The 27,859-nt window shown below is 45.8% G+C and overlaps 1 protein-coding gene across 3 annotated transcripts in view; it reads right to left on the reverse strand.

The window, feature by feature from the left end:
• Positions 1 to 27,537, reverse strand: part of LOC146185337 (venom protease-like) — a 54,004-nt gene extending 26,467 nt beyond the window's left edge. Inside the window, exons 1-4 of one of the 3 annotated variants that reach the window (XM_084606287.1) lie at positions 26,929 to 27,537; positions 16,539 to 16,595; positions 10,232 to 10,292; positions 1,417 to 1,701 (exon numbers count right to left, since the gene is read on the reverse strand). In XM_084606287.1, coding sequence (XP_084462413.1) covers positions 1,417 to 1,701; positions 10,232 to 10,292 — 346 coding nt within the window. In that variant the 5' untranslated portion in view covers positions 16,539 to 16,595; positions 26,929 to 27,537. Of the gene's footprint in view, positions 1 to 1,416; positions 1,702 to 10,231; positions 10,293 to 16,538; positions 16,596 to 26,928 lie in introns of those variants that run through there. The other 2 variants (XM_084606286.1, XM_084606284.1) reach the window with 2 other exon arrangements.
• Between the last annotated feature and the right edge of the window lie 322 nt (positions 27,538 to 27,859).

Genomic DNA, 27,859 nt, shown 5'->3' on the forward strand with positions numbered 1-27,859 from the left:
CAGGAAAGCTGAAGAGCCTCAGAGACCTTTGGTTGGTATATTCTCGCTTACGCCGCGGAGAAATATTTGGCTTAAGCCTCTTTCTGTAGAATGAATGATACAGGAGGAATAGCCTAGTTTGATAGATTATGTGCCAATACTGGAGAAGTTTGCTTGTTACTGGTGAAATGCATGAACATATATTTTGACGTTACCCACATTTTTAAGACGCTTTACCGACTTAAAACATCTGGTCGCCGACATGAAATCGGTGCGAGTAGAATTGCACGATCCCTGGCAATTGAGATCTTTTTTTTTTTTGCTTTAGTCGACGTGTGCCCATGTGCACGAGTGTTATCGAAAAAGCCGTAGGCACGTGACATATGCTCTAGGCGTTCACAAATGTTAGGGATATCAGGAGTCACTGTCGTGTAGAAACCTGTTAAACAGGAAAAACAGTTAGAGGGATATATTACATTTGGAACTGCGTGCGTTATTTATGCAATTTCCAAAAGCAAACAAGACTAGTTACGGTGCAACTCCAAGAGCTCCGTAGACTGAGAGTGGTGACCGGTATGATCACTTCTGTAAGTTAGTGAGATTGGCTCGAGGCATCTCGGCGGATAATGCATGCACCTGTATTGAACGTTTTGTGCATAAAATCCTCTTGGATGCTTTATTCGGCCACGGTTGCATCATCATTAAAAAAAACGTGTTTCATAAAGAGATTGCAGCGAAATATGTTTCCGAAGGAGGTCCCAAATTAGGTACCTTTGGACAGGGTGATCCCTCGATGCGATTCGTCTCATGTATATACTACGCGGCTAAGAACTGATTTGATTGTCACATTCTACCAGGCAGTGCTCATAGCATGATAATCTGTTTCCATGCATTTTATTTCTGGCATTTCCTTCAACTTGTATTATCACAATGTGCAGTTCACATTTTTCGTCTACAAGTGAGCGACGCTATGTTTTCACATTGTGACCATGGGGAAAGACGCGCAGCTTTCGAATAATTTTTACGACATTGTTGAGTTAAAGCTTTCTTGCTGAGGGTTAGCTGTTGACAGTACGAAACCCTTGGACATGTCAGTGCATTTCAGCCTTTAAAGTCACGACAGGTACCCGTCACGACAGGTACCCGTCACTGATAGCTGTAAGTAATGTGTTAAGGCCACCTGCAGTAGCATTCATTTTGATTTAAAATTGTTGGCACACGCGCACTTTTTTCCGCCGTTTGCTATACGATGATGCAAACGTAGTTTGCACAGGTGAATGCTTGTGAAATGCTGCAGAAGCTCTATTTAAGTCATGAAGGGGAGACGGCGAGGGGAGCACGCGAGCGGTCGCATACAATAAACAAATCATTTAATTATATGAAACGGAACATGGCGAAATATTTTACAGGTTTTCGCGCGTTATCCCTGGGCCTCACCTGCTGGCAGTGCTGATGGGTAGTCTGCGGGGAGTGGCTCAGTCGGGACGGGGGCTATGGCTGCTCCACCCGCTCCCGCCTCGCGGGGTGCCACCACCGTCGAATTGACCGCCGCCTCCGGCTCGGGGATGCAGCACAGCTTGGCCAGCGGTCCCCGGTAGCCGCACACGAAGCGCCGCCGCTCGGTCGATGAGAGGTCGTTCAGCGACGTGCACTGCGACGCCAGGATACAGTGGCCGTCCCGACCATCGGGGGTGCGGCAGTTTGTTTCTCCTAGTCCTCCGGCTTCATGCGAAGAGAACACGGGGTCACTATAGTAGCACCACGCTTGAACAACAGCGCGTAGCTGAAAAGCTGGATGGGGTGCTGTAGCGTGCACGTAATGGCGGCTTGTAATCAGCATTATTTAGGGTGCTTCAATATTTAGCGCCGGTGTCTCCGTTCAGGGTGCGAACAATGACGCCATATTTGTTTCAAGGCGCACTTTCGCGTGATGTTATTTAGGCTGGCAGCATTTTTGGTCCTGCAGGCCGAGAGGCCTTGCACTTTATATTGCTATCACGCTTCGAATTAAAATGCAGGAGATAAATTCATAAATATCGTTTCAACATCTCAACTCTGAGCCACATAGAGTTAATACAACCAAGACTAGAGCGAAAGCGATGGCACCGCACCTATATAAACACTCTCCCCTCCTTTGCTGATCGTGTTGGCAGCCATGATGGTACTTCTCGCAGACACGTATAGCAGCGTACAGCCAGCGCCCTCTAGTTCTAGGTGGCATTGGTATAACAGACAAAACGATACGAAACTATCGTAAGTACGCTTTTATCAGCCTTTATATTACTTAAATTTTACATCTGTAAGAAAATCAAATGTGATCTTTAATGTTTTATAGATCTACATTTTAGAATTTTGTGCGAGCAAAGAAAAAATAATTCATAAGAGTACCATCATGGCGCTACACAAGTGCAGCACAACCACACCGCCGCGCTTTACTTCCCCCCCGCCCCCCTCCTCCCCCTTCCCCCGCTCCCCCTTTTCTCACGATGAAAAAACTGACGCTTATAGTTTTGCGAGTGCCTTGCTCTCCGAAAGCTCAAAAAGAATGCGACAACTTGCCCAATGGTCCGTGCTGGTAGATGCATGAAGGCCGTGTCTCGTGCTTTTTTCACTTCGTTTTGGCTGCTAGTCGCGAAGGACAAGCAATGTTATTTCACTATAAACGGGACCCACTTTCGACTGCACCTCCTTAACTCCTGCTGTAGAAGTGCACTTCGCGCTTTGCTTCTTTCTTGCCTTTATCATAATTTTTCTTTCCAGTTGTTAGAGTCGGCTTAAACAAGCAAGAGGTAGACAGACACAAGAGCTCGGTTTCTTCTTCTTCCTTCAAGCGCATTGTTTTTTGTTGTGCTCTTAGATGCTTACAGTGAGAGATCGCTGTTGTTGGCTTCTTGAAACGCAGCATATACCCACAATGGGGAATTGGCCTGGGGAATGCGGCTGTAAATGTTTGTTAGAATTTAATAACAATTATAATGATTTTGGTGAAAAAAAGAAAACCTTGAGGAATTTTGAAAATGATTAACAAGTTAACCTACCAGTAGCTATAATGTAATCATGGATAAAGAGAGTAGGGGATTGGTCGATTTACTTCTTCTTCTCGCCTGTGCAAGGCTGCATATATGTCTTCGTCGATCAATCTTCCTCTTTATGTCAGCACCTGCGCTGTTTCTGGACAGAGGTAGCTGGTAAGCGTAGTGATTTTATATATAGTATTACACGTTCCAAGAAATGCTCACGCTTTGTAGCACGTGCATCACATCTTGGTAGTTTTCTTTCCGACACGTCCCGCGAAAAGGGAGTTTCACAGCAGCTGCCACAATTGGGAGCTGGTAAAAAAGCGTTCCCAGGTGGGTGTATAAAAATGAGAGGCGGTTTGATTGAGCCACTCAAAGCAGTATCATTCGAAAGCGTCCAAAACACGAATGTCCGTTCGCACTTAAGAACTTTCCGATGCAATTTTTAGGGTGGGCACTTAAATTTCTAGAGTGGGCCACCTAAATTCTAGTTGTAGCCCGAGCCGGTGGGTGAAAAATTTTCGGATTGATCGAAAGTAATTTTGGAGCTTGGCTAACTCCATTCTTGGCGGGGGCCAGATCAGTTTAGACGTGCGGCAACTTAATTTTTTAGCAAAAAAAAAAAAAAAATTTGGGAGTGGGCCACCCAAATTCAAGGGCGGACAGATACCATTTTGGCAGTGACAATGTTGGTTTTGGACATGGGTCAAAGCAATTCCTAAATTGCGAAAACATTAGGCAATATCGATACGAGGGAGGACGGAATTGGCCACCTAAATTTAACGGTGGGTCAAGCAAGTTCTAACGTGGGTCAACAAAGTTGTCGAATTAGACCACCCAAATTTGAGAGAGGTATTCTAAATAAATTTGGGGAGTGGCCAAGTTGTTTCTGAACTAGTGCCAACCCAATTCTGCCATTGCGCAGTCAATTTTGGGGAGGAAATTTCAGGGGTGGGTGCGTTCATTTAAAAGTCAAAATTCAAAGGTCATGATAGTGTTATTGAACGGTCAGTTTGTTGGTAAATGGGCTCACGGCGCACCCTTACTTTACTATGAGTGCACTTTCTTTACCCTGATAGTCGATTTTCCGGGCCAGCAGAGGCTTCACACAGAGATTGGGTATTTATTTAAGTCTTTGCTTGGAGAAGTTCTTTTTTTCGTCTTAAAACGCTGATTCGCTCTCTTTTCATCTACAGAATTTTAACCGGCTAATCGAGCGGTAACGAACCACTCGAGCTCATAGTCTCAAACCTCGTGGAGAGTGGTGCGTGCTACAAATAAAAGTGCCAATGTTACACTCCCGTTACGTTAGCTGCCGCTCCTGGCAGTCGGCGAGCGTGATCTATATGAAGCTCTACTGGGTCTCCAATACAGTCTATGCTCTTCCAAAAAAGGACATGTTTACTTTGCTGGCGGAAGGACGAAAACGACCTGTTTACCCCCATTGTCCTTCCTGTAACGCATAACTTGAACTTACACTAGTTTATTTTTTTCTGCTTGCTGTGATGGAGAGCCCAGTGTACTGCACAGTGCAGTGTTCGCGGGAAATCGAGTCCACGTATAGAAGCCAAGGCTGTTTCCCACCCGACTATGGTTAGCTGAGAGTATTTTACCACGGGAGGAGGCCATTACAGCGGTGCCAACTCCGGCGAGAAAGGCGTAAATCCTGAAAGTGTCGAAAGCAGCTTCCCGCATTAGCCAGCGGACGCCCGCCAAGGCACGCGAAAGCTTGTACGTGCGCCTACGTAGTCTGTTCAGCACTTCCAAAGGGAAACTTCTCGAACAGACCTGTAAGCGTATGATGCTTTCATGGTAGGAAATATCTGGCGTGCTATGCCAGCGATGGGCTCAGCTCAGAATTCTAAGCCTTCAGACAGGTTTAGCGTTCAGTTAGCGTTCATATTTAGAAGTTGGGCTCGAATTGCTTTTTCGCGCAGGCCACCTCAAAATAAGGTCGCCGCGTGATGTTTTCACTAGTATAGTAGTTGGAGAGTCATGCCGAAAGAAGAACGTGGAAATGCTTTCCTATCCTTTTATCTCGGGAGTTTACTTACTTAAGACTGACACAAACGACACTAAACGCGCATTTGTCTACGCAGTAAGTGGGAGCGTTAGAAAGAGGGGAGCTTACTGCGAAGGCTTAAACCAGTCTTCTTCCTGCCATTCGTTTCCGTGCCTCCACTGAAATGCCTCAAATAAAGCGTTTTGAAGTGTGTTCGGGGTGACGCATTTCTTCTGCCGCTTCACTTTGTATCATTTGCCTGCATTTGTTTTTTGCCTAAGCCTTAACGTGTAGGTAAGTGGGATATTCTTTGTATTTGTGATATGACAGATGTATGGAAGGTCACGAAGGATTGATCAAACCTCAGTGAGGGTTATGTTTTACTTTCTCAAGGTATACTCTTGAACATGCGGACACCTAAACATTCATGCTTCTTACAGTGGCTACAACCATGTTAAACACTAAGCCAGGCATGATTCGCCCAGAACGGGTGACAAAAAGGGAAACAGGGTACTGCTTTAGATAGGTTAACTTAGCTGCTATCGCCTACATTTATACGCACTGTACCTATAAGCACACGCTACATGTAAAGAGGTATGTACTTATACGTATGTAGAGGTAGGCTTAAGTCTGTAACACCATTTTGATGCGAATATTTATCGGACGGGAAACGAAATGGGTGTTTGTGTATTTTTCGGAGGTTTGTTGAAAACAAATTTTGTCAATTTATTCTTGTAATAGCTCTCCGCACTCGATGATTTCAGAATCTTAGACGCCTTAGTTGATTAAGGGCCAGATTTTGAAACGCTCCTTGCCTGATTGAGAACGCCGTAAGAGCGACGCGCCTTCCTTCGGTCAATCTATAAACACGCCTTACTGAGGAGCGCTTAGTGAGGCCTTTCTTGGAACGTCCTTTCCCTTAGGTAGCCACTGCTCTACCTTCATACTTCATTTTGTCGCTCCTTCACTGGAACGCACGCTTCCCTGCACAACAACTCGCTTTTCGCTTGCGCAGTGGGGCCTCTCTGGGGGCTCGGGCGACACCCACTGCGAGTGGAAAAGCGCGCAGAGCAGACATTCGCTGCTGTTCTTGCAGAGCCCACACCACCGCAAACAGTTGCATGTTGCCAGACCAACTATCCCTGCCAAGTACATCATCATCAATTATCATCATCAGCCGCACTATACCTACTGCAGCGTGAAGACCTCTCCCATATTCCTCCAGTTAACCCGGTCTTATGCTAGCTGCATCCACTTGACCACTGCGAACTTCTTGACCTCATCCGTCTACCCAATTTTCTGCCGCCCCTGCTATTCTTTCTTTCCCTTGGAATCCAGTTTGTTACCCTAAGCGGCCATCGGTTATCCTCTCTTCGCTCTACAAGTCCTGCCCATGCCAATGTATTTTTCTTGATGTCCACTAGAATTAATGTCAGTAACTTGAGTTATTTCTTTGACCCACTCTGCACGCTTCCTATCAACGTTATCCCAACCATTTTTCGTTCCATAGCCCACTGCGTTGTCCTCAATTTAAGTAGAACCCTTTTCGTTAGCCTCCAATTTTCAGCACCACATGTGAGTACAGGTATGATGACGCTATTGTGTACTTTCCTCTTGAACGATACCGATAAGCTGCTAGTCATAATGCGCGAGTATTTGCCAAATTAGTTCCATCCAAAACTTATTCTCTTTCTTATTTCCCTTTCATGATCCGAATCTGCGGTTACTACCTGTCCTAAGTAGAAATATTCGCCTAATATTTCCAGTACTTTGCTACCTAACATAAACAGCTGTTCCTTCCCGAGGCTGTTGAACATTATTTTAGTATTCTGCATATTGATTTTCCAGCCTACCTTTGATTTTTCTGTCTATGTCATTAATCGTTCTTTGTAGTTCATCCACTGAGTTACTTACCAAGGAAATGTCATCAGCGAATCGCAGATTACTGACGCATTCTCCATCAACCCTTATCCCTAATTGCTCCCATTCGAAGTCTCTGAATACTTACTGTAAGCAAGCCGTGAACGGTACTGGAGAGATCGTGTCACCTTTATGGGATATCGTTACTTTCCTTATGCAGGACTATGGCTGCTGTGCAGCCTCCATGTACGTCTTCCAGTACTTTCACATAAGACTCGTCTACACCATGATTTATGATTTCGCAATGCATGCATGACCGCCGAGGTGTAAACTGAGGCAAATGCTTTTTCGTAATCAATAAATGTCATAAATAAGTTTGGTTATATTCAGATCATTTTTCTATCACCTGATTGATGGTACGGACATGATCGATAGTAGAGTACCCTTTCCGAGAACCTGCTTGATCTTTTGCTTGATTGAAGTCTATGGTTGCGCTGATTATATCACCGATGGCCTTATTAAATACCTTACATGTAAGAGATAGTATGCTGATTGGTCTGCAATTTTTCAAGTTCTTAGTGTCCCCTTACTTATGAATTAAGATGTTTGCGGTCTTCCATGTTTACGGTATAGTCGATGACACTAGGCACTGCGTATACAGGGTGGCCAGTTTTCCTAGCATAATATCCCCCCAATCCTTCCACAAATCTGCAGTTATCTGATTCTCTCCAGCGGCTTTACTCCTTTTCAAAGTTTCTAAAGCTTTCTTAACCTCGTCCTTCGTTAATGGCGTAACGTCTGACTGCTTTTCTCCACTGCCAATCTCATTATCGTCCTGTCTATTTCGGCTACTATACTGATAGGTAAAAAACTGCTCGGCCACTGTGGCAACCTTGTCCATATTCGTGATGACATTGCTCGCCTTAACCCTTAGCCCATACATTTGATTTTTGCCTATGCCCAATTTCTCCTTCACCGCTTTAAGGCTTCCCCCGTTCTTAACAGCATGCTAAATTTTCTCCCTGTTATACTTCCTTATATCAGCCACTTTACGTTTATTGATTAGCTTTGATATCTCTGCCTGTTCTATCTGGTTTGTTGGGTGGGAAGCTTTCATACTTTCGCGTTTCTTACTCAAATCTTTCGTCTCCGTAGACGGCTTACCGTTGTCCTCCATAACTATTTTACCGCCTACTTTTACAGCCCATTCAGTAATGATATCCCTGAAATTATTGTTCATTGCTTCTAGGCTAATTTCGTCACCGGTTAGAGCTGAATATCTATTCTGTACCGAGATTCTGAACTCCTGTCCTCCCCTTCACCGCTAATTCGTTGATGCACTTCTTTATTACTAATCTGTTTCGTTCCCTCTTCAGATTTAGACCAATTCGAAACCTTACCATCCTGTATTCACTGCATCGCACTTTCCCGATTACCTTCATCCTGCATAATGGCAGGGCTAGAACACAGTATGAAGTCAATTTCATTTTTAGTCTCCCCGTTAAGAATTTTCCCTGTTCACTTCCTTTTCTTCCATTAGCTGAAGAAGGTATCCATGATTCTTAAGGTATTACGTTCTGCGAACTCAACTAGTAACTCTCCCCTGTGTTCCTAAAGCCAATGCCATAGTTACCCACTGCCTGGTCTCCTGCCTGATTTTCCCCCACATTGGCATCAAAGTCGCCCATTAGTACAGAATATTGCGTCTTTCCTTTCCCCATTTTCGATTCGTCTTCATAGAAGCTTTCGACTGCCTGATCAACATGACTGCATGGAGGCGCGTTATGTTTCACAACCTTCTGTTTATACCGCTTATTAAGCTTAATTACGATTCCTGCCACCCTCTCTGTGATGCTATAGAATGCCTCTATATTACCAGCTATATACTTATTGACAAGGAGACGTACTCCTAGTTCTCGCCTCTGCGGTAAACCTCTGTAATACAGTGCATGCCCTTCCTTCAGTACAGTATATATATACCTCATTTGGCCTCCTAACCCCATGATATCAAATTTCATACCCTCTAGTTCCTCTGACAGCAGCTAAAATAGCCTTACTAGCTAGGGTTCTATTATTAAACGCTGCCAGGGTCAGTTTCCAATGGCAGCCTGTCGAGTGGAGCCAGAAATTCTTAGCACTCCCATATGCGTGCACAGCTCTAACCACCGCCGTGGTTCTGTTGCTCCGCAGCCGCTGGCGACTGATGGCTTGGATTTTATAGGACTAATTATGGCAGGTTGTGGTCAATTACTGCTCCAGGGTGGCCAGTGCGTTGCCGGAGGTGTTCACCGTTATCAGGTCGCACCCCAAACCTGTTCATGCAATTGCTTCGACACGCGGATTTTTTTATTTTTTTTTAAATCCAGTGGATAATTGCACGGTGCCGGGATTCGAGCCACGGTCCCCTTGCATGCGAGGCAGACGCTCTACCTCTACGCCACCGCTGCAAGTGCAGCTTTGAAACAAAATGTGTTATTAAAAAACAAGTGTACATAGGAGCGCATCTCGAAAGAAACACAACGTAATAAATGAGTACTTGGTACCTCAAACATTATTCGCATATTCCCGACACCAGACGGATACAAGCGGCTCCTCGTCGCTCTGAGTGCCTCCTTAGCCAAGGAGCCGCTAAGGATGGTTCGAAAATTTGACGCCTGCCTTAAACGCCTCATTGAGTTGAGGAAGCATGGATAGCTCCTCGTGGAAGGTGAGGAAATAGCGTAGGCCAAGGAGCGTTCTCAAATTGGGCCCTAAGAAACACCAGTGAATGCATCCAGCTTAGAGTTACCTCCTGCCGCAACCCCAAAAGACGTGAACTACTTTGTTGGTGCCTGGTTGCATACTAGGACGCAAATATACCGTAAGGTGTTTGCATGAGATTCCAAGGCCATGGGAGCATCTTCCATTCTACGAAGCCATTGGACGAAATCATCGGTTAAAAGCATCGAATAGGCCTGATTCGCATACCTCTAGAGACCAACCCCCCCCCCCCCCCCCCCCCTGAAAAAAAAAAAAAAAAGAAAAAACGTAAGAGGGCCACCAGCGCAATTATCCTCTTATTCTCTCCCCTCCTTTGGTTTAGTTTTTTTTTTCCCTCCAGTTTAAAAGATATGCGTGGAGGGACATACTCGGCCCACTTATGTTAGCGTTACTATAGAGATAACTTGTTACCAGTTACAACCATTGCCTTCTCCACTATTGCCCTCTATTCAACACTGTGCACTGCTGATAGCAAGCATGATATAGTCGGACCTGTCGGCTGAACATGCTACGAATTCTTTTACGTCACCGAACTCCGTGGTTTCTAATGCGAGGATGGTGACCTATACGGAAGCGAGGGGCGTGGCCTGCAGGCACATCAGTCCATGCTCACCGCTGGAGTTGGTTGCGTTCCCGACCGCGACAAGCGCCACCACCATCAGCCAGAGCAGCATCTGCGAGAAAGCACCCCACACGCTCACAAAGCTATTCTTACTGCATATGTCAGCCCTGTTGAGTACAACGCACAGCTGAGCTATATCGAAGATGCCAATTGAGACCTTTTCTTTGAGTTCTCTTATTCCTTTCTTGGCGGTGCTTGCGAACGCCTAAGCTTGAATTCACCCATGCACAGTGTGCAGTTGCTAGCGGCCGGATTGACCACCGTGAAGCATAGAGATGAATTAATAGCATAAATTCAGAACACTTGGAATTCGCTCGATGCCACGTATCAATCTTCAAATACGCTGTTTTGTTAGTGAGGAAGCCTTCTTACCGACGCCCTTATAGATCGTAGCGCCTTGTAACAGTGTTTTTTTTTTTCGATTTATTATTTTTTTCCTGTGCAATTTTTGACTGCCTATGACGCATCTGCAAGTAGTTAAAGTCGGGCGCGACTGATGTTCTCAGTAATGGCCTGCTGACGTTTATAACCACCGGACGTGAATTCTCCTGAAAAGGAAATAGGTCGTTATGACAGGTTTTTTTGTTCGTATGAGGCTAAAGTTAGTTACGAGGAGAAAGTAAAAGGTTTGCATTTTTATATCTTTGACTTGTTCAATAAAGTAAAGCATTGAAATGTTGATTCTTTTGAAAGAAAGCAGCAAGAAAAGAGCAGGGAGCGAAAATAAAGACGCATGTATAGAAAGCAGGACAGGAGTAGAATGGCGCCTGGTCTAGTTGCCCATGTGTCTTCATTGTCGTCCAATTGTCCCCACAGGACCTAGCTGGCTCGGCACTGGTGCAATTGACAGCTTCAATGTCTTGAAGAAAGTTTTACCCTGTAATAGCACGTTACTCTCTGGCTTTGGTGGCAGATGCGCAGCCAGTGGATGCTAAATAAGAATAGAAGTAGATGTGAAAGAACAAAAAATCTGGGTTACAAACGTAGCTCTGGTTGCGCCACAACAACGTGCTCGTGCAAGTCACGTCAGTATCAACCCCAGCTTGACTGCGTCAACTATGGGACCAAGCTCTCTCCGATAATTCTGCTATTAAGACGGTCGTACACCAGCTACGGTCACCTTATTCTCGCATACTTCCTTATTTCGTCCAAACCCTGACTTTCTGCGTCCTCTGTTGGGCTGGAGTTCTCTACGAATAATTCCATCATTTTTATTCGCCACCGGTTACCGCTCCTTCGCATTACACGCCCTGTCCATTTCCATTTATCCCAGTTGATTTCCACTAGAATGACATTAACTGCTTTATGTTCCCTGATCCACTGTGCTTTTTTTCTGTCTTTTAACATTACACTTACCATTTCCTATTCCAGAGCATATGGGTTGTCCAAAACTTAGTCACATCCCCTTTCGTTAGCCACCATACATCTGTCCTGTATGTTAGTACTTATAAGGTATAGTTTTATATATTTTATTATAAAGGAATGTTGGTAAACTGCTCTTTTTATCAACAGAGAATTCCTGTAAAATGAGCTCCACCCGATTCTTATTTTTGTCGTCATTTCACTTTGGTGACGGGAGCGGCGGTCACTAATGACCCTAATTAGGTGAATTGCCTTAGTACTTCTAATGCTTTGATGCATATCGGAAACTTATTTCTTATAGATAAAGACTGTTGGAATAGCACTTTCAATTTCTTAATACTAATGTCTAGAACCATTGTACTGCTTGTCTGTCGATAGGCGTGCAATCTGGGTATGAAATTTCGGCCCCTTAGTTACACGGCAACGTAATGTCATCAGCGAATAGGCGACTACTGAGTATTATTTCTCGATCAGCCTTTATCTCTAACTCTTCTAAATCTAGTTTTCTTAGTACTTTGTGTAAACACGCGGTGAATAGTACTGGAGGGATTGTGTCTTCTTGCATGCCAACTCTCTCCTTCGGTATTTTGTTACACTTCCTGTGAACGGTTATGGTCTCTGCGCAATAGCTACATATATTTTCCAGCACCTTTACAGAGGCATCTTTTACACCTTGATTATGCAATTTATTCATGCCCGCTGAGGTTTCTGCAGAGTAATGTGTTTTTTCATTGCCATGGGGGCTATAAAAGAGCTAGGTTATATTTTACGCACTTCCTTATTGTCTATTTCATGGTGTGAAAGAGGTTCATTGTCCAGCAGCATTTCTGAAAGCCAGCCTGACACTTCGGGTGACTGAAATCGATTACTTTAATAAATATCATGTAAACATCGAGTAGTAAGCTGACTGTTGTGCGATTTTTCAAGTCCCAGACGTCCAGCTTCTAATTGATTAAGATTCTAGTTTTCTTTTTTACAAGGTTCCAGTACGCACGAGATCATAAGCCAGGTTGTGTAAAGGGTGGCAATTTTATCTATGCTCTCGGCTTTTTCTGGCTATGCAGCCAAAGCTACAGAGCCGAAATGCATTGGCTCACTGCGCAGCAGAATATAGCCCCTTCATAAATTTTGCGGATTGGTCCAAATCAGTACTCTATGCCGAGCAAACAGGATGGCTGCGCCTTCTGTCGGGAATCTCTCGAAGAGTACGTCGGCTACTTCTGCTGCGTCAATCGGTCGTTTTCTGCACGCTTTCGCGATTGGTTTCTTTCGCCAACGTACTCAGCGCGTGGTATTCATTAGGCCTTTAGTAATTAAAAGGAAGTCGTTTATGCATTGATGATCGCTTGAAAACTATAAGTTCAAGCAAACAGTTGTTGAGTATTTTTTGTGTACTGCATACATAATAAACGAAAACAAAAAGAAAACTTGACCTGAAACCGAAACCGTAACTGAGGCCGGATATGCAAAAGGTACATGGTGCAGTAACACTGTGATCCGTCCCCGTACCCTTGGCTGCATAATAGAAATAGTTGTTGTCGTCATTTATTTATTTACCCTTAGGAGCCCCATGGTGGTGGTGGAAGGCAGGGGGGGGGGGGGGGGGGCGCAGACAGCAATCACAAGTCACAAAAAGTAAAGTTGGGAGCATAAATGATAGAAACATATAGATACAGCTGTCAACAAAATAAAAAACAAGAATAAAACAAGCGAGTGAATGAGTTGATAATCAATGGAGCTGGCACGAAGGCGTATTCAAGGGACAGGACAAGTAGGGTTAGGGAGGCGACATTTCGGTGTCAATGCCTGCCTCACGTGCAAACTCCCAGAGGGGTAGCAGCGTGGGAAGCGGTAGCCTTGCCGTTGAGCATCCGCCTCGCATTCAGGTGGCATCAGGTTTGATACCTGGTGCCACCTGGTACCCATCGGTTTCTAGTGAGTACAAGCTTTCCCCCATCCTGGTGCGCAGCTCTTCTGAGGTGAAATGCTTAGGAACGCCCTAATGTATTTTAACAGCGCTTTTCAGATAAAAAGGAATCTACGAGTGTCTCTCAAATGGTGCCCGTGCAAACTGGGACACCGAAAGGAACCAGTGTACTACGCAGTTGATCAGAAAGAACCATTTATTCCTTGCGGATGGACAGCGTACTTCGTGCGGTGTACTAAATATAAAGCACGTCTTAAAAACCTGAAATGGCTGTGTCGATCAGACGATGGGTCCACCCGTTCGCTCGAAGCAAGCGCTTGCGATCTCTTTCCGCCCGAATACGTTTAGCCATATGTGAAGTGTCAGCACCGTACCACTGACGTGTGTCCTGACAGTGTGAAAGCACTGTGGATCTCTGCGGCATCACTGTGTCATGATATCGGCCAATAGATGTTGCCTCTCACCATAGAGTGGCTTGGGGAGGTGCCAAGGCAGCTTGCGACGCCACTGCGTTCTGATTTCATAACTTTCTTTTCTTAGTGCTTGGGAAGATCCTACGAGCGTAAAATTATTATTTGCTGATTGGTTAACATCAAGGAATAAAATGAGCGAACCTTGCCTCTCACATAGATCAAATAGATAACTGGCACAAGAAGAGCCCGCCAACCATATTACTCTGACAATCACGCTGACGGCCTCCGGCACCACGACATAACTGACTTTTCCTATTGAAGTTCCGCATGCGCGAAGCCTCCTCGACCGCCATTCTCTCTGGGATGCCAGGCGAAATTGGGGGGAGGAGTTCGCTGCACGTGCTTTTCCAGGAAACGACGTTCCTCGTTTCTTCGACGCGATGAACTGCTTCACAATATTTGTGTGCAATGTCAGCATCTTCTAAACGCTGGAAAATGTACGCATGGTATTGTCCCCGCCTACCCTAGCTCGCCTCAAGCGAGAAGACATACCCAGTTTTGCCAGCGTCCTGTTGTCGTTGATTAACACGGGAGGGGGGGGGGGGGGGAGGTGTGTCACGGTGTGTCTATATATGACTCAAGCGGCTCTGCATATGCAGGCTCGGCGAGACTAGCCCGACACTCATCCACTGTTCGGAAAATAAGCCCACCCCATTTATTTCAACACGTTTCTCCAGGAAATATGCAAAGGAGCCTCAGTAACGCGTCCCATCAAACGTATTTCGCCTGGCGGCCGCAAGAGGGTTGCGTTATTGGGAAAAGGTTCATTTTAACTTATAAGTCATAAAGATTATGCTTATAGGTTTTTTTTCGTAGCTGGAACAGGCCGTCGCTACAACCACTGAGGTTTACGTCCGTATTACTGCTCTGATATATTTCATTGCCAAGATGACGGTACAATATCTTCACATCATGGTCATTACACGAGGAGCACAGGAGGAAAGAAAACAAAATCCTGTTTGAATGTACTGGATCCGCCAAAACATCTTTCGCACCTTGCCTCATAATTCATTTTTTTACACATCGTGTGCCAAACTCAAGCTAAAAGATCAAGTATACCTATATATTTGCGATCACAACTCCGCGTTGTAGATACTGCCATTGACTGACGAGGAAACTGCCTTGCGTTTGCATTTACCGGTCCATCCTTGTTGCCATTGTCGCTTTGTCATGTATACCGTACTTCGTAACGACGTTATTGCTACATCCTGCACCAACGCTGAGCGTTGGTGCATATGTCTCCAATATGTCATTGTTTTCTTCACCCCACATCATCGCCCTCAGTGTGTTATCTATGGAGACACTCTTTGTTGAGCTGATTCTTCGCGCAAATCAAATCATTTGTCTGCTGCGATGAGGCTATCGACGCGACAGCTGTTTCATATCAAGCTTATATATTTCCCTGTATTTCACTCCATGGAAGTCGTTAAAGATGTTTCTAACGATATTAGATCTGCTTTCACTAAAGAGACACTTTATAGCTCAGTATAAAAAATACTAGAAGAACCTTTCGTAATTAGTGTGTAAAGAAGCAGGTGGCATGGCGCCAGCGTGCCGACACGAGACGCGAGCACCAGCTGCAAGAGCCCGGACCTGCAAGCGGTTATTTTGGCATAGTCGTAGTTAAAGAGCTCGCCTACAATTTCCTACAATACCTTCTCTGACTGAAAGGCTATGTATCTCATATCTTTACTTCGATGATGACATAATCATGTAACATGCTTTGAAAAGTAACGCTATCGCGTACAGGCCACATGGATCTCAGTGATCGTCTGTGAGGTTTTGGCAGCTCCTAGTGCAGCTCTTAGTGGTCTCACGCAAGTTTCAGTGATAAGCAAAACTTTTGAAAATTTTCTTTACAAGTGAAACTATTTTTTGCCTGTTTGTGGAACCGGAATAAGAGAATAGTGTGCGCAAGTAAACATAACATTATAATTTCAGAAAACAACTGTCTATATCGACTCAGTATGATGCGCCAGCGAAATGCTTCACTGCTCTTTTTTTCTTTTTCTTTTTGCAGCAACAGTATCTTGTCTTGCAGACGAGCGTATACGAAAATGAGGGCTGCTTAGGGCACACGTATGAAAAAAGCCATTTCTCAATAAAAGCAAGAAACGCATTCAGGAATGTTTATTTTTATTCGGGGTGCAGATGAAGACGAATATCCATAAACAAACATCACAAAATAAAAATGACACACAAATACTCGATTGAAATCAACCCTGCCGTGGTAGTGCAGTGGTTATGGCGCTCGACTACCACGACACGACACGTCAAAGGCTCAGTGCCTGGTAAGAACCGTTCTGCCACGGTCATGCAAGCTTTCTCCTAGAGCGAGAATTATCATATTCCCGTGCGCTCTGGCTATTGCAAGCGTAACAAAAATCACTCTCTCACACTAGGCGGCTATTGTACTTAGTTAACGCACAAGTATCTATGAAACAGTGGCATTGAGGAATAAATTTACAGAAAACCTGTGACACCAACGTTAGTATGACGGTGAAGCACTTGCAAAGCAGAAAACGAAATTGCTTACTGTGCGTTGATCCTTTCTGGTGTCGATGTAGTGAACAACGCCAGTGTTTGCGCTGTCCTAGAAAAGACAGTAGTTTCGTTTCTAGTGCTCAAGTGATGACATTCCACTAAAAGCTGTCACCACGAGTAATATATTGCAACAGGTGTAATTATCTACAATATTGTTTATTTTGAATAATTTTTAATACGACAGGGTTAAACGCCCTATTTTGCATACAATTCGATGTCGTCGCCGTTGCAGGCGTTGTGAGCGGAAAATCATAGGCATGTATCTGGCCGGTGTATATAGTTGCCAAGTGACATGACCGAGAACCAATTTTTCGATGGGTGGTGTGGAGTAACGAGATCACATATAGTATCATAAAGGTGGAAGGAGCTGCTAACTCGTGTTCCTGATCTGAGGTGGGATAAGGTGGGATCTTCCAGTGCTCTTGGATGCCGTGTCAGGTACGCTACTGCTATGCCACGCAGCCAGGTTAATGTGGCTTCTTTTTAAGTGAGGCTTTATACCGACGTCGGTTGGTCGCTAATGACCGGCAGCTGACTAACATGCTGTAGACTGTATGCTAATAAAACGGTTTGAAATATTATAGGCACAAGTTAAGTAATTGATAATTAAGTGAGCGAAAATACACGTACGTGAACGAAGAACAGCAAGGGGAGTCGCAGACGGGAGCCAATAATGCTATGATGCTGAAGGTGGCGCTTAAGTGTTTCGCATAATTTTTTTCTCTCCCTCTTGTGTACACGATTGCACTCCTGCCAATATATTTACTGACTGGATGGAGTAAACGTCCAAAGCTTCATGTTCACGCGAATGACTCTGGCTTCAGGGCTTTGGCTAACAATGTAATGCCAACCAGGATTGCATAAAATGTATTTTATTAGTACACCAAATAGATAAAGTATATTTTGTAGGAAGTTTTTATTTTCCAAATGTAAGCTGCTTAATGTTTCGAAAATGCTGAAATGGCTATCGTTATCAAGACAATCAGATTGAGTGCAGCATGAACAGGTTGATATAGTTGAGCTAGCGATACGCTATCTTCGTACGACTGCCATGTTTTTTGAAGTTCGAAAAAAAAAATGTATATCTAAACTTTCCCACCCATCTCTCAGAGGTATCCTGAAAGGTAAGAACACACTATGTGACCTCCTCCATAAAAATTGCTAAGGTACGAAGAGCTGCGGGAGCACTAGACTAATAATTATGGAATAAACTTTTTAACGCATGAAACTTTTAACGTCGCGTTTCATTGGAAGAAGCTATAATATGATACGGAGAATTTGAGCGATCTTTTTGAACAACATGAGCAGGGGCGGCATCTCTGGCTATCTACGCTGTTTACTCCTTGGGAGTTGACATATCAGCGCAGCAGGATACCCCCTTTGCGCTATCTTTCCAGGCTGTGAACTTAGGTGGAGGCGTGATATGGCACTCCGCCAAAACAAGCGTACAACCTCTCAAAATTTCTGCGCGTTGAAGATTTTGGTCCGGTGAATCGCGGCGTACTCCACTGCCCTGCTTTATGCACTACGCATTAATGGGGCGAGGGGCTCAAAAGGCAAGACTGCCTGTCGATATTTCATTACTTTATGGTTATTATACGGCAAGGAGGAAATTACTTAAATAAAAGCCGGAAATAAACTATTCTTAAAAATGTACACTATAACTGAGATATGAGAATGAATGTGAGAGACGAGCTGGGGGCAACGAGACATATTCGCTAATGATAGAATTTTTCCAAAGCCGCCGTGAGTAAGCAACATCTACTGCTACGAAGAACATTTCAGTGGAAAGAGGTAGCTATCTTTTGTTTACGAAAAGGCGCCGTTTCGATCCCAGACACATTTACCTGCGTAGAAGTAGCCTTGCGGTCGGCCCCTTCTTTCTGTACGTTGCGCCATGAACTCCAAGTTTACTGAGAGCTATTTTTGCGTGCTTGTGCCCACTCATAGGTTCGGCAGTTTTGACTCACCAGCTTTGCAGCGTCTAGCACCTTCGAGTTCTTGCTTTGAAGAATTATGTGGGCAAAGTAGTGAAGTGGTAAAAACTAAGAGACGGTTCTAGTAAGGTGACATTCGAGACCTCTGTGCATAAAGCTATTGTCCCTGCACCACCTTACGTAAACGTCTTCTGCATGTGAGACGGCTACATTTTTATAAACTGTTCTTTTAAGAGCGCAGCTCTTTGTCGCCCGTTCCTGCGTTTCGAGGCATCGCCGTTGTCCCTCGTAACCTACTCCCTAAACAAATAAATAAATAAAGGAATCCTGCCTCCACCGGGAATTGAACCTCCGTCTCGTGGATCCCCAGCCGGGAGCATTAACCAAGTGCGCAGCTCCAGGGATCGTGAAAAACGATCATAATTCTCCTTGTCTACCGCGAGGATGATAGTAGCGAAGACATTGACGCTGAAATAAGGGTAATGACAACAGTGACAGTATCAATAATAATGATAGTGCATTAAGTTTTTAATGGTAATGAAAGCAAACGTGATGCACCCTGTGCACCAGCAACGCTTAGGCTTTTGCATTCATGCAGTTTGCAGGAAAGCGTTTGCCCGCACCGTATGCTCTCGGCATAAAAGCGTCTGCCGGCATCGCATGCTCCCGGCATAGAACTTTGATGCGTTCAACGGATTGCTGGCTGTGTTCGATGCAACGCCCGGTAGCCAGCACCGCCCGAGCCGAAACGCGTAGCCGTCGCCGCTCGCCACTGCGAACCTCCTGCCTATACATATAGTTTATTCTCTGCCAGTTCTTTCTAAGCCATGAGTGAGGCAACCGGTGGATGCCCTGCTTCTGCCACTGCGTGCACAGTTTCTCCGCCTGGTGTCACCGCCGCCTTTCCCGTGGTAGTGAAGGCATGCGTTTGCATCAAGAACTGTTAGTGGAGTGTTTATTGTAGAAAGAATATGTGTGAAAAATGAAAAGTTCTTTGCCTCAATCTATCGAAAAGCTCAAAAGCTTATTAGCCGCGATCAAATTTCGCATTAGGAAGCAGTGTAATCGCGAGCATTTTTATCTTTTTAATGTAATTCGTGTCCACAATCATTTTTTATTCACTCGTAATTTTAGTCTTTTATCTACATTCGTTTCTTCCTAATCTCCCTGATTTTTCTTTTCAAAGCTTGTGCAGTTCCCAATACCAATTTTCCTTTCGCCCGCTAGTTATTACGCAGTCTTCCGTACACGACACGTTCTGGCAGGAATCGGCAAGAGCAGAGCGGCAACTTTCTGTGCGCTTTTTTCTCTTGTGGGTACTATCTATATACATTGCCGATGATGTGGCCTAGAAGCGTTAGCGAAACCTAGAGCATAAAGCGCTCTTGAGGAACACGCGGTTATACGTGCAAATAAGCGGGGAGCTTGCGTGAACAAGGGCCAAGCAGTTCGAACAAGCGCACCGGCCACTTACCGCTGTCATCGTATCGCGCATTCGGAAGGAAGGGCTGTCGAAGCAGTCACTCCAGTATCAATTATGTCCGGCGCAACTAGGAAACACAGGGCTAGGACTACTCACGCTCTCTGCTCCCGCCGCAATGGTGACAGATGATCGGTTAGAGGCTCGGCGGGACGTCGATTTGAGAGCACTGAACGGCGCAGCCGCGAACGACGGGCGATCGCTCCACTTCCATATCGACACCCGTCTCAAGAGGGTGGGTGACAAGAGCTACTCCACTAGCTCAGATCTCACATGCTGCGACTGACGCGACCCTATCTCCCGAAAGGTCTATAAAAGGACGCCGCGCGCTATACGCTGAATATACCCTGCATATTTACGCGGTCACCGGAAGCGTAGACTGCGGCTTACTCGTGAGCTGAAATTCAATGTTTTCAGAAGCGAAACTGTAAGCCAATAAATTGAAGAAGTACGGTTTTGTGAAATTTCAGAAAAGATGTTTCGGACGCTTTGTGAGGTAATAGTTGAGCCTAAACTTTGGGAATCAGCTGGTAATATCCTAATTAAGGTAGTGCGCATACTCTTTCATGACAACATATGAGAGCCTGGAAACACTACCGCCATCTTTCATCTACCTGACAACGTGTGTGAACACCAAGTTGCAAGTATTTTTCACGAAGAAAACTGCTAGGGTCGTAGGTTTATTAAAAAATTTTAACCGTTTTCCCAAGCATCTCAAAGAACAGTTGTAATTCACTCGCGTCCAGATGGTACTTGATTATGCATCTGTCTGCTGGGACCATTGAATATAAAAGGAAGCATTACAAGGTTTTTGTCAAAATAAAAAAAAAGAAAAAAAAAAAAAAAGAAACCATGATCTTGCGGCGGAGCATCCTCCTCGCATTCGGTAGGTAGCAGGTTCGATAATTGATGCCGCCGGGTACCCACCGGTTTTCAGTGGGTCCAAAGTTTCCCCCGGCCTGGTGCTCGGCTATTCTCGGTCGAAATGCTTGAGAAAGCGCTCATAGGTGATGCATCACCTTTGAAATGAAGTTTTAAAACGAAAGGTGTTTCTCTATTAATTTTTTTTTTCTGAGATCACCTCTTGTATTGAATACTTTACTTTGCTACTACATGTTGTTAATGTTGTACCAAAAGACGCATTATTTAAAATATTAAATGCATTATTTCTTGTTTTGTTAACGGGATAGTGTCCTTGTTGCAATACCTATCCGTGACGCAGGTACACATTTTACGACACATTTCTCTTCAGCCTGTGTTAAAGGGAGTGAACGGCTAAAGAAGCGACATAATAAATAGTACAAAGCCCCGCCGGTCTGGCGTAGCGGTTAGGGAGCTAGACTGCTGCACCTAAGGATGCGGGATCGAATTCCGGCTGTTGTTGCTGTTGCGACTGAAGGAAGAAGGAAAAGAAAATGCACGGGCCTGCTACTGGCTCTGTAGCTGAGCTACCTCCGCTGCCTCGTGCGGACGGAAGAGAAAATAGAGAAGAAAGAAAAAGAAGAGGGAGAGAAAGAAGCGTGTTACAACAGCCGTCGTCCACCACCGAAACGGTAGTTTGTGCAATGACGGCCTACAACAGATAGAAATCCGGTGGCAGGTTATTCCCCGTGGTGACCCAGCCCCGTAGGGCCAGGAGCAGCCACCCCTCCCGGAGCCGAAGTCCAGTCGATTACGGTTGCAGAGGCCGCTTTTCGTTGGAGGAGAGCAGCGATGCTCCCGTGTGTTGTGCGATGAGGAACCCCAGGGTGGTCGAAACATCCAAAGCCTTCCACTACGGCGCCTCTCATTGCCTGAGTCGCTTAGGGAAGTTCAATCCTATAAACCAAACCAATAAATAAAAGCACCATGGATGTCGTTGATTGGTCTGGCAAGTACGCAACATATCTTTTTTTTTTATGTAGTTACACATACACAACTAGCACCAAAACTTTCTGCAGGAATAAAAATGACGAGAACCTTTATAGCAGAGAATAACACAATATGTGCTGTTTTAAAATACGTATTTTTTCGTGACTCAGATTTTAGTTTCAAGACAAGAATGCAACAGTGTTATTTCGTGGCGTCTGCTTCAGGGCCGTGACGTCTGTGTCCTACATATAACTACGCTTTTTCCCCCGGCGACGCTCGTAGAGATATCCCATCATGATGACGACACACTGCCATCCACGTAGGGTTCTGTTGCTTTCACAACTTGTTTATGAGGTCAGACTAAAAATATGCAGAGGGTTTCTTTGGAAGATGGGTCTCGGGTCACCGTGTGAAGGTCACATTCGAAGATTAGTTCTTTGTCTCCCGATTAGATGACAGGCTGCAATGTATTCAGAACCTACATACATACAGATAAATTTTACTTACATGAATTTTTAATAATATCAATTTTCGGTGAATCAGCGCTGCATGATGGGGAGAACAACACGGCAAGAGATCGCCGCGTGCGCATATCCTTAATCTGGTTGAAAACATGTTACAGTTATATATCTAACTTTCCAGTTAAAAAAAGTTCCACTTATAGTTGAACCTCTTGAAACGTATATGGAACTAGATTGACTGCACCAAGCTCAGATAAATGAATCGGCTCCTACTAGGCTGTTCCTAAAGGCAGACACATCCCTTGATTCCTTCCATCGCTTATCGCAATGTTTGACATCTCCGCCTACGGAAATTCGTATATCTGTAGACGTATAAGGTTACGTTCATCTTGATATTAAATTATTTTCTTCACGTTATCGTCTCTTGGTTATCGAAAACGCGGGCCAGACCCGTTCTTCCAGTAAAGACATGGAAACAATATAAGAACCAGCGAAACTTTGACTTGATTTGCTTGAAGCACTAGACATACTTCATGCGGTTAATGCCATGTGCCTTCTCCCGAACGTGCCAAATGGGCGCGATAAGCGAAGGAAAGAATCAGAGGGTGCGTGCTGATTTATGGAGTATTTCTATGGGCGATCAGGAGCAGCTCTCCGAATCCTCACGGGATCAAGGTGTGTATGGAGTCCAGGGACCATACATTCGCTGTAAAATCAGTAATGAAGAGCTCATTCCAAGTCGGCCCATTCAAACATGCGTTTCGGTTTAGCAGAGAAAGTGTTGTTCCAACAGCTGTCGGATAACGGTCGCCCCATCCTATGCTTTGCGCGCACGTGACAGTTTTCCCCGAGTTTACCGGTTTGCTCCACCATAGCGCGCTGATCAAACGAGCAGTGAATTCTCGCGTGACATTGCTAAGTAGTTGTCCGGGTTAAGATGGCGCTTCAGTGAGCTTAAATACTCTTTGCATAACCAGGTATTGGAAGTTTCGTACTGTGTTGTGGTTTGTTTTATGGGGTTTATGTTCTCGGGCTATGCTAGACGCCTTAGTGGAGGGCTCCGGAAATGTCGACCACCTGGGGTTCTTGCACTGACATGCACTGCTGAGCGTGCACTGACATCGCACACCATACAGACGCCTTGCTTCTTGCCTCCATATAAAAAAGCGGCCACCGTGCCCTGGATTCGCTCCCACATCCTTGGGTTAAGCAGTCGAGCACACTAACCACTGCGCCACCGCGGAGGGGCGCACTGCCTAGTCTAGCCTACAAATGAAAGGCTTTTTCCAGTAGCTCGAAGTACAGTGTTTGCGCGTTTTCTTTTTTCTTTTCAAGGAGAAGTGCTGATTTCCCTTGTTCGCACATATTAAAATTGCAAGGTGCGTCGCCTCCATGGAAAGCATTCATACTTGCCTTGCATAGTTTCGTACGGAGGATATTCGAGGGAGCAATGAGGTACATTGAGTTCGATTAGTTCCCTCATGAAAAGCAGATATATCAACAGGTGATGGGAAGCTGGGTCATGCATGTGATATTCATCAAAGTGCGTTACTGGGCGAGTTGGTGATTCATCATTGTTGAAGAAAATAGCGCAGAAGACGGGATAAGGAAGTAGACACAGCACGAGTGCTGACTAACAACTTAATATATTCAAAGTGTGAGCGTATGAATACACTGAGCGACAGATGCGTAGGAAGGAAAAAAGAAGAACCGCAACGTCAATACAAAAAATGTCATGCTCACCACTAAGATTTAAGATAGGACAGCTCATGTCGCGACAACGAAACAGAAGGTATGCTTGCCCATCAAGCGCCTTTGCAGGCGATGATAAGGGCTTCAAAGATTTTCCTGTTTTGTTAAGTGTTGTTGAGGGTTTATTGAGAAAGTTCCGGGACTCTTTGGGCCACAAAAAAAAACAAAAGCCGAAGAACCAGAAAATCATCATGGTTGTTCCGTACGTGCATCAAGTGTCCCCCATATACTTAAGCGTGTCGCGCGCAGGCTAGGCGTACATGTTTTGTCCAGCACCCCATACAAACTGGAGCGTATGTGCAAGGAGGTCAACTTTTCAGGTCCTCGCATGGTTACATGCGACAAGAGGCATAATAAGCGTTTTGTTGCCTACCGAATCCACGTTGTTCACGAGGTGCATTTTTCTTGTGGGGCATCGTATGTAGGTCAGACGGGCCGATGCACCAACGATCGCCTCAGGGAACATGCATCGTCCCTTGATGACATAATGCCCAAAAGCAACTTGGCGCTGTATTGTAAATCTTGTCTGAATTGCTTTCCTCTTTATGAACAGTGCGTCATTATAGAATGTTAACCTGACAAACATACCAGCGAAAACTTTGAAGCCCTTATCACCGCCCGCAAAGGGGCTTCATGCTCAAGAATACCTTCTGTTTCGTTATCACGCCACGAACTGGCCTATCTTAACTCTTAATGATGAGCATTGCATTTTTTTCGTGTTGACGTTGTGGTTCTTCTTTCTCCTTTGCTGCGCATCTGTCGCTCAGTGTATTCATACGCTCAAGCTTTGAATACATTCAGTTGTTAGCGCTCGTGTTGTGTCTTCTTCCTTGTCCCGTCTTCTGCGCTATTTTCTTCAACCATGTGATACAGCTTACTGATAACCTGGCCAGCGTCATACCGTGTAGCTTTGGAGTGCTCTGACGAGGTCTGTCGTTTTGCGCCTTAGCATTCCTCTCCCATAGTACCTGAAGCAGCCTGCAGTTTGAAACCAGCAGCCGATATCTCGGGATCACATCAGTAGAAACAGCTGCCACCAACAAAGGCCCAACCACAGTAGTTCAAGTCATTGAGGCAAGTGCGTGCGCACACGATTAGGGTGCGGTGACCGACTGCAGTCTTCAATCTTCTTCTGCTCCCGCAGGCGATTTCGGCGCACACATTGACCTGGGATGGCGAATACGCTTTCTCGAAAGGCCCACCCATGTAGTGCTTCTAGGAAAATGGAACGAGAAACCTTTTGGCTGGCGTGATCGGGACCCTCAACCGCCCAGTTCGGACGGCTCTCTCCGTGTATAATCGCCGATAATCGGGATGCATGTGCACTGTGGTATGGACCCAGCATACTCTGTGCATGTAAGTTCAAAGGAAAGCCGGAGCTTTCGTGAAGTGCGAATGGCGACCCAGTAAGAACAAAGCAAGCTATCTTTCCTCCCCTGCCATTTTTTTTATCTCCAGTAGGAAATATTTTTCAAGAAAGCAAGTCTGCAACGCCGAATATGCGCGAATGAGCAATCCCTGGTCTGGTAAGTGAGTTACACATTCTATTCAGCTTCACATCCATCGCCTACATGCTTTAATATGGACCGGCGGTAAAGAAACAATAACAATATTTGTGTTTTCAAAGATTCGATTGAAGAAAATGAAACGAAAAAAGAACTTTCATTCATGGAAACAACTTTTGTGCGGCAAAAGTTCGACCGCGAATTCGCAGTCGCAACTCTGCCAGTTTGTCAAAACTAGATGAGGGTTTAAGATGAGGGCCACATTCGACTGTTGCCGCGTATTCGCCAATGCTTGCTGCTGAGAGCAGATGAGGGAAATGGGGCATATATACTGTACAGACAGAAAGAAAACAAAGACAGCCCCCCCCCCCCCCCCCCCCCCCTCTCCCCTCCCCCCTCCCCCATAGTAGGGTCAATCACCGGAGGCTTGAATATCTCGTTATATGTTCTCGTGGGTTTCGCAGGGAAGGCAGGAATAAAACTACGTCGACGCTTGGTGACGCAAAGTGACTGTCACAAGAAACCCTTTGCGTTGTTTACGCCTCAAGGCTTGGCAGGACGCCGAGAAAAGCTAGTATTACTGGTTTTAGTGGACTATGCATGCTGACGGCTTCATGACTGCGAAACATCCCAAGGCACAACGACACTTGGAAGACATAAACAAGCCTACAACGATAGCCGAATTCTTTAATGGCTCTCTGATCTTCATGAATGGCCTTGAACAAGAGTACGAGAAAAAGCGCGTCCCACTCTACCATTACTTTTTTTTTATATGAATGAGATGAAACGGACAGGAGCGCGATTGTTCATTTCTTTCATAGCGATTTTCAAATTCCACGCGTTTAGTCCGTTGCACCGTGTCCTGTCGCAGCAGTGGTAAGGAAATGGGGACGAGCACTAGGGGCACTCGTCAACTGCTAAGAGTGATCTCACACTTTACGTGACCTTGCGTATGGCCTTTACCCAAGCAACCTGTACGCTGCGACCCTGGTATGCGTGACGCGGGCCGTACCATGACCGCCTTACGCCGGAAAATCCGAGTCGTCTGGGCACTCGGGCTTTCACGGACGCTGCGCGACATGATACACTCTCTCCCGTAGGCGCGATCCAGTCAAACTCTTTCCGACAATCACCTGCTTTCGGCGACGGTGGTGCTGCGGATAGGGGTGCTTGGCAAGCCACTCCTGCGCGGACGCACAATTTCTAGGCGCGAGCACTCCGCCCACGACAGGAGCTTCCTTTTGTTTCGGAAGAAAGGGGAAAAGCAAAGACAAAAGAAACGCCCGTAACGCGCCGTCGTTGCCCGGGCCTAGCGAAAGTCGCGATTCCGCGCGAAGCCGACGGAGGCGAAAGAGAGCGCGCCGCCGGGGAAAGCGGCTGCCGCGGCGCAACTTACGGTGCACGTCGGATGAGCCGAAGGCGCCGCTTCCTCGTCCAAGGCGTTGCAAGAACCGGATCCGTGCCACGTGCCGTCGGCGCTGGCGGCTTCCTGACGTCAGCAGAAGGGAAGAGGACGCCTCCTTTCTTCTCGACGGGGCGTCCGCGTTGTCAACTCTAGCCGTTGCGACACGCTCAGAGGGTCAAACGAGCCAAGAAGTCCTGCCACCAAAAACGCGTACTCTCACAGAGTGTGTCGTAGTCTTCGGGACGAGCTGCAGGCTCGCACAGCTTCTGCAGGCGTCGCTCAGCCAGTTCCTTCTCTCGGACCACCACACCACGCGAACAAGGGCGCTGCACTCGCAGGAGGGGCGCTTTCTGACCAGCGTAGACGCCACTAGTGGTGGTGTCGGTGGGCTAGTCCCGGATAGCGCCACTCGTCTTGACCGGGCGCCTCGCTGCGTGACGATGGGTGTGCAGCGCATCAATCTGTCGCGGAGTGCGCGTCCTTCTTTGCATGACTCTGCGTAAGTGGTCAGTCGGCTGCTGCTGTTTTGCTCGTGGATTTCCCGTGGAATGCAAAGAGCATCGATAGGAAGGCGGAATGCGACGTGACAAGATACGTAGACAAGAACTAAAGCGTTAGGGACATGAGGAAACCATTAGCGGCCGGATGCCATGGAAAAAGCCGGGGGCGGCCTGTCGGTGATAGAAGTTCCCTGAAATCTGGGTAATGGCCCTTGGTGCATGCAAGACAGCATGATGACGGGATTAGGTCAGGTGAAGCATGCTTTCAAGAAGAAGCGATACTTGCCTGGCCTTGTTGGTTATGGTCTACGAACGAGTGCTTACGTCCACGAGGTAAGGTTCTAGCAGGATCGATAGGCAACCAATGGCCACAATTTAATTAAATTGAGTAAATTGCCCACACTTCCGCAACACAAGCGCAT

This window comes from Amblyomma maculatum, chromosome 6 (genome assembly GCF_055883805.1).
Source record: "Amblyomma maculatum isolate TAMU_Amacu chromosome 6, ASM5588380v1, whole genome shotgun sequence".
In the NCBI taxonomy this organism is placed as follows: Eukaryota; Metazoa; Arthropoda; class Arachnida; order Ixodida; family Ixodidae; genus Amblyomma; species Amblyomma maculatum.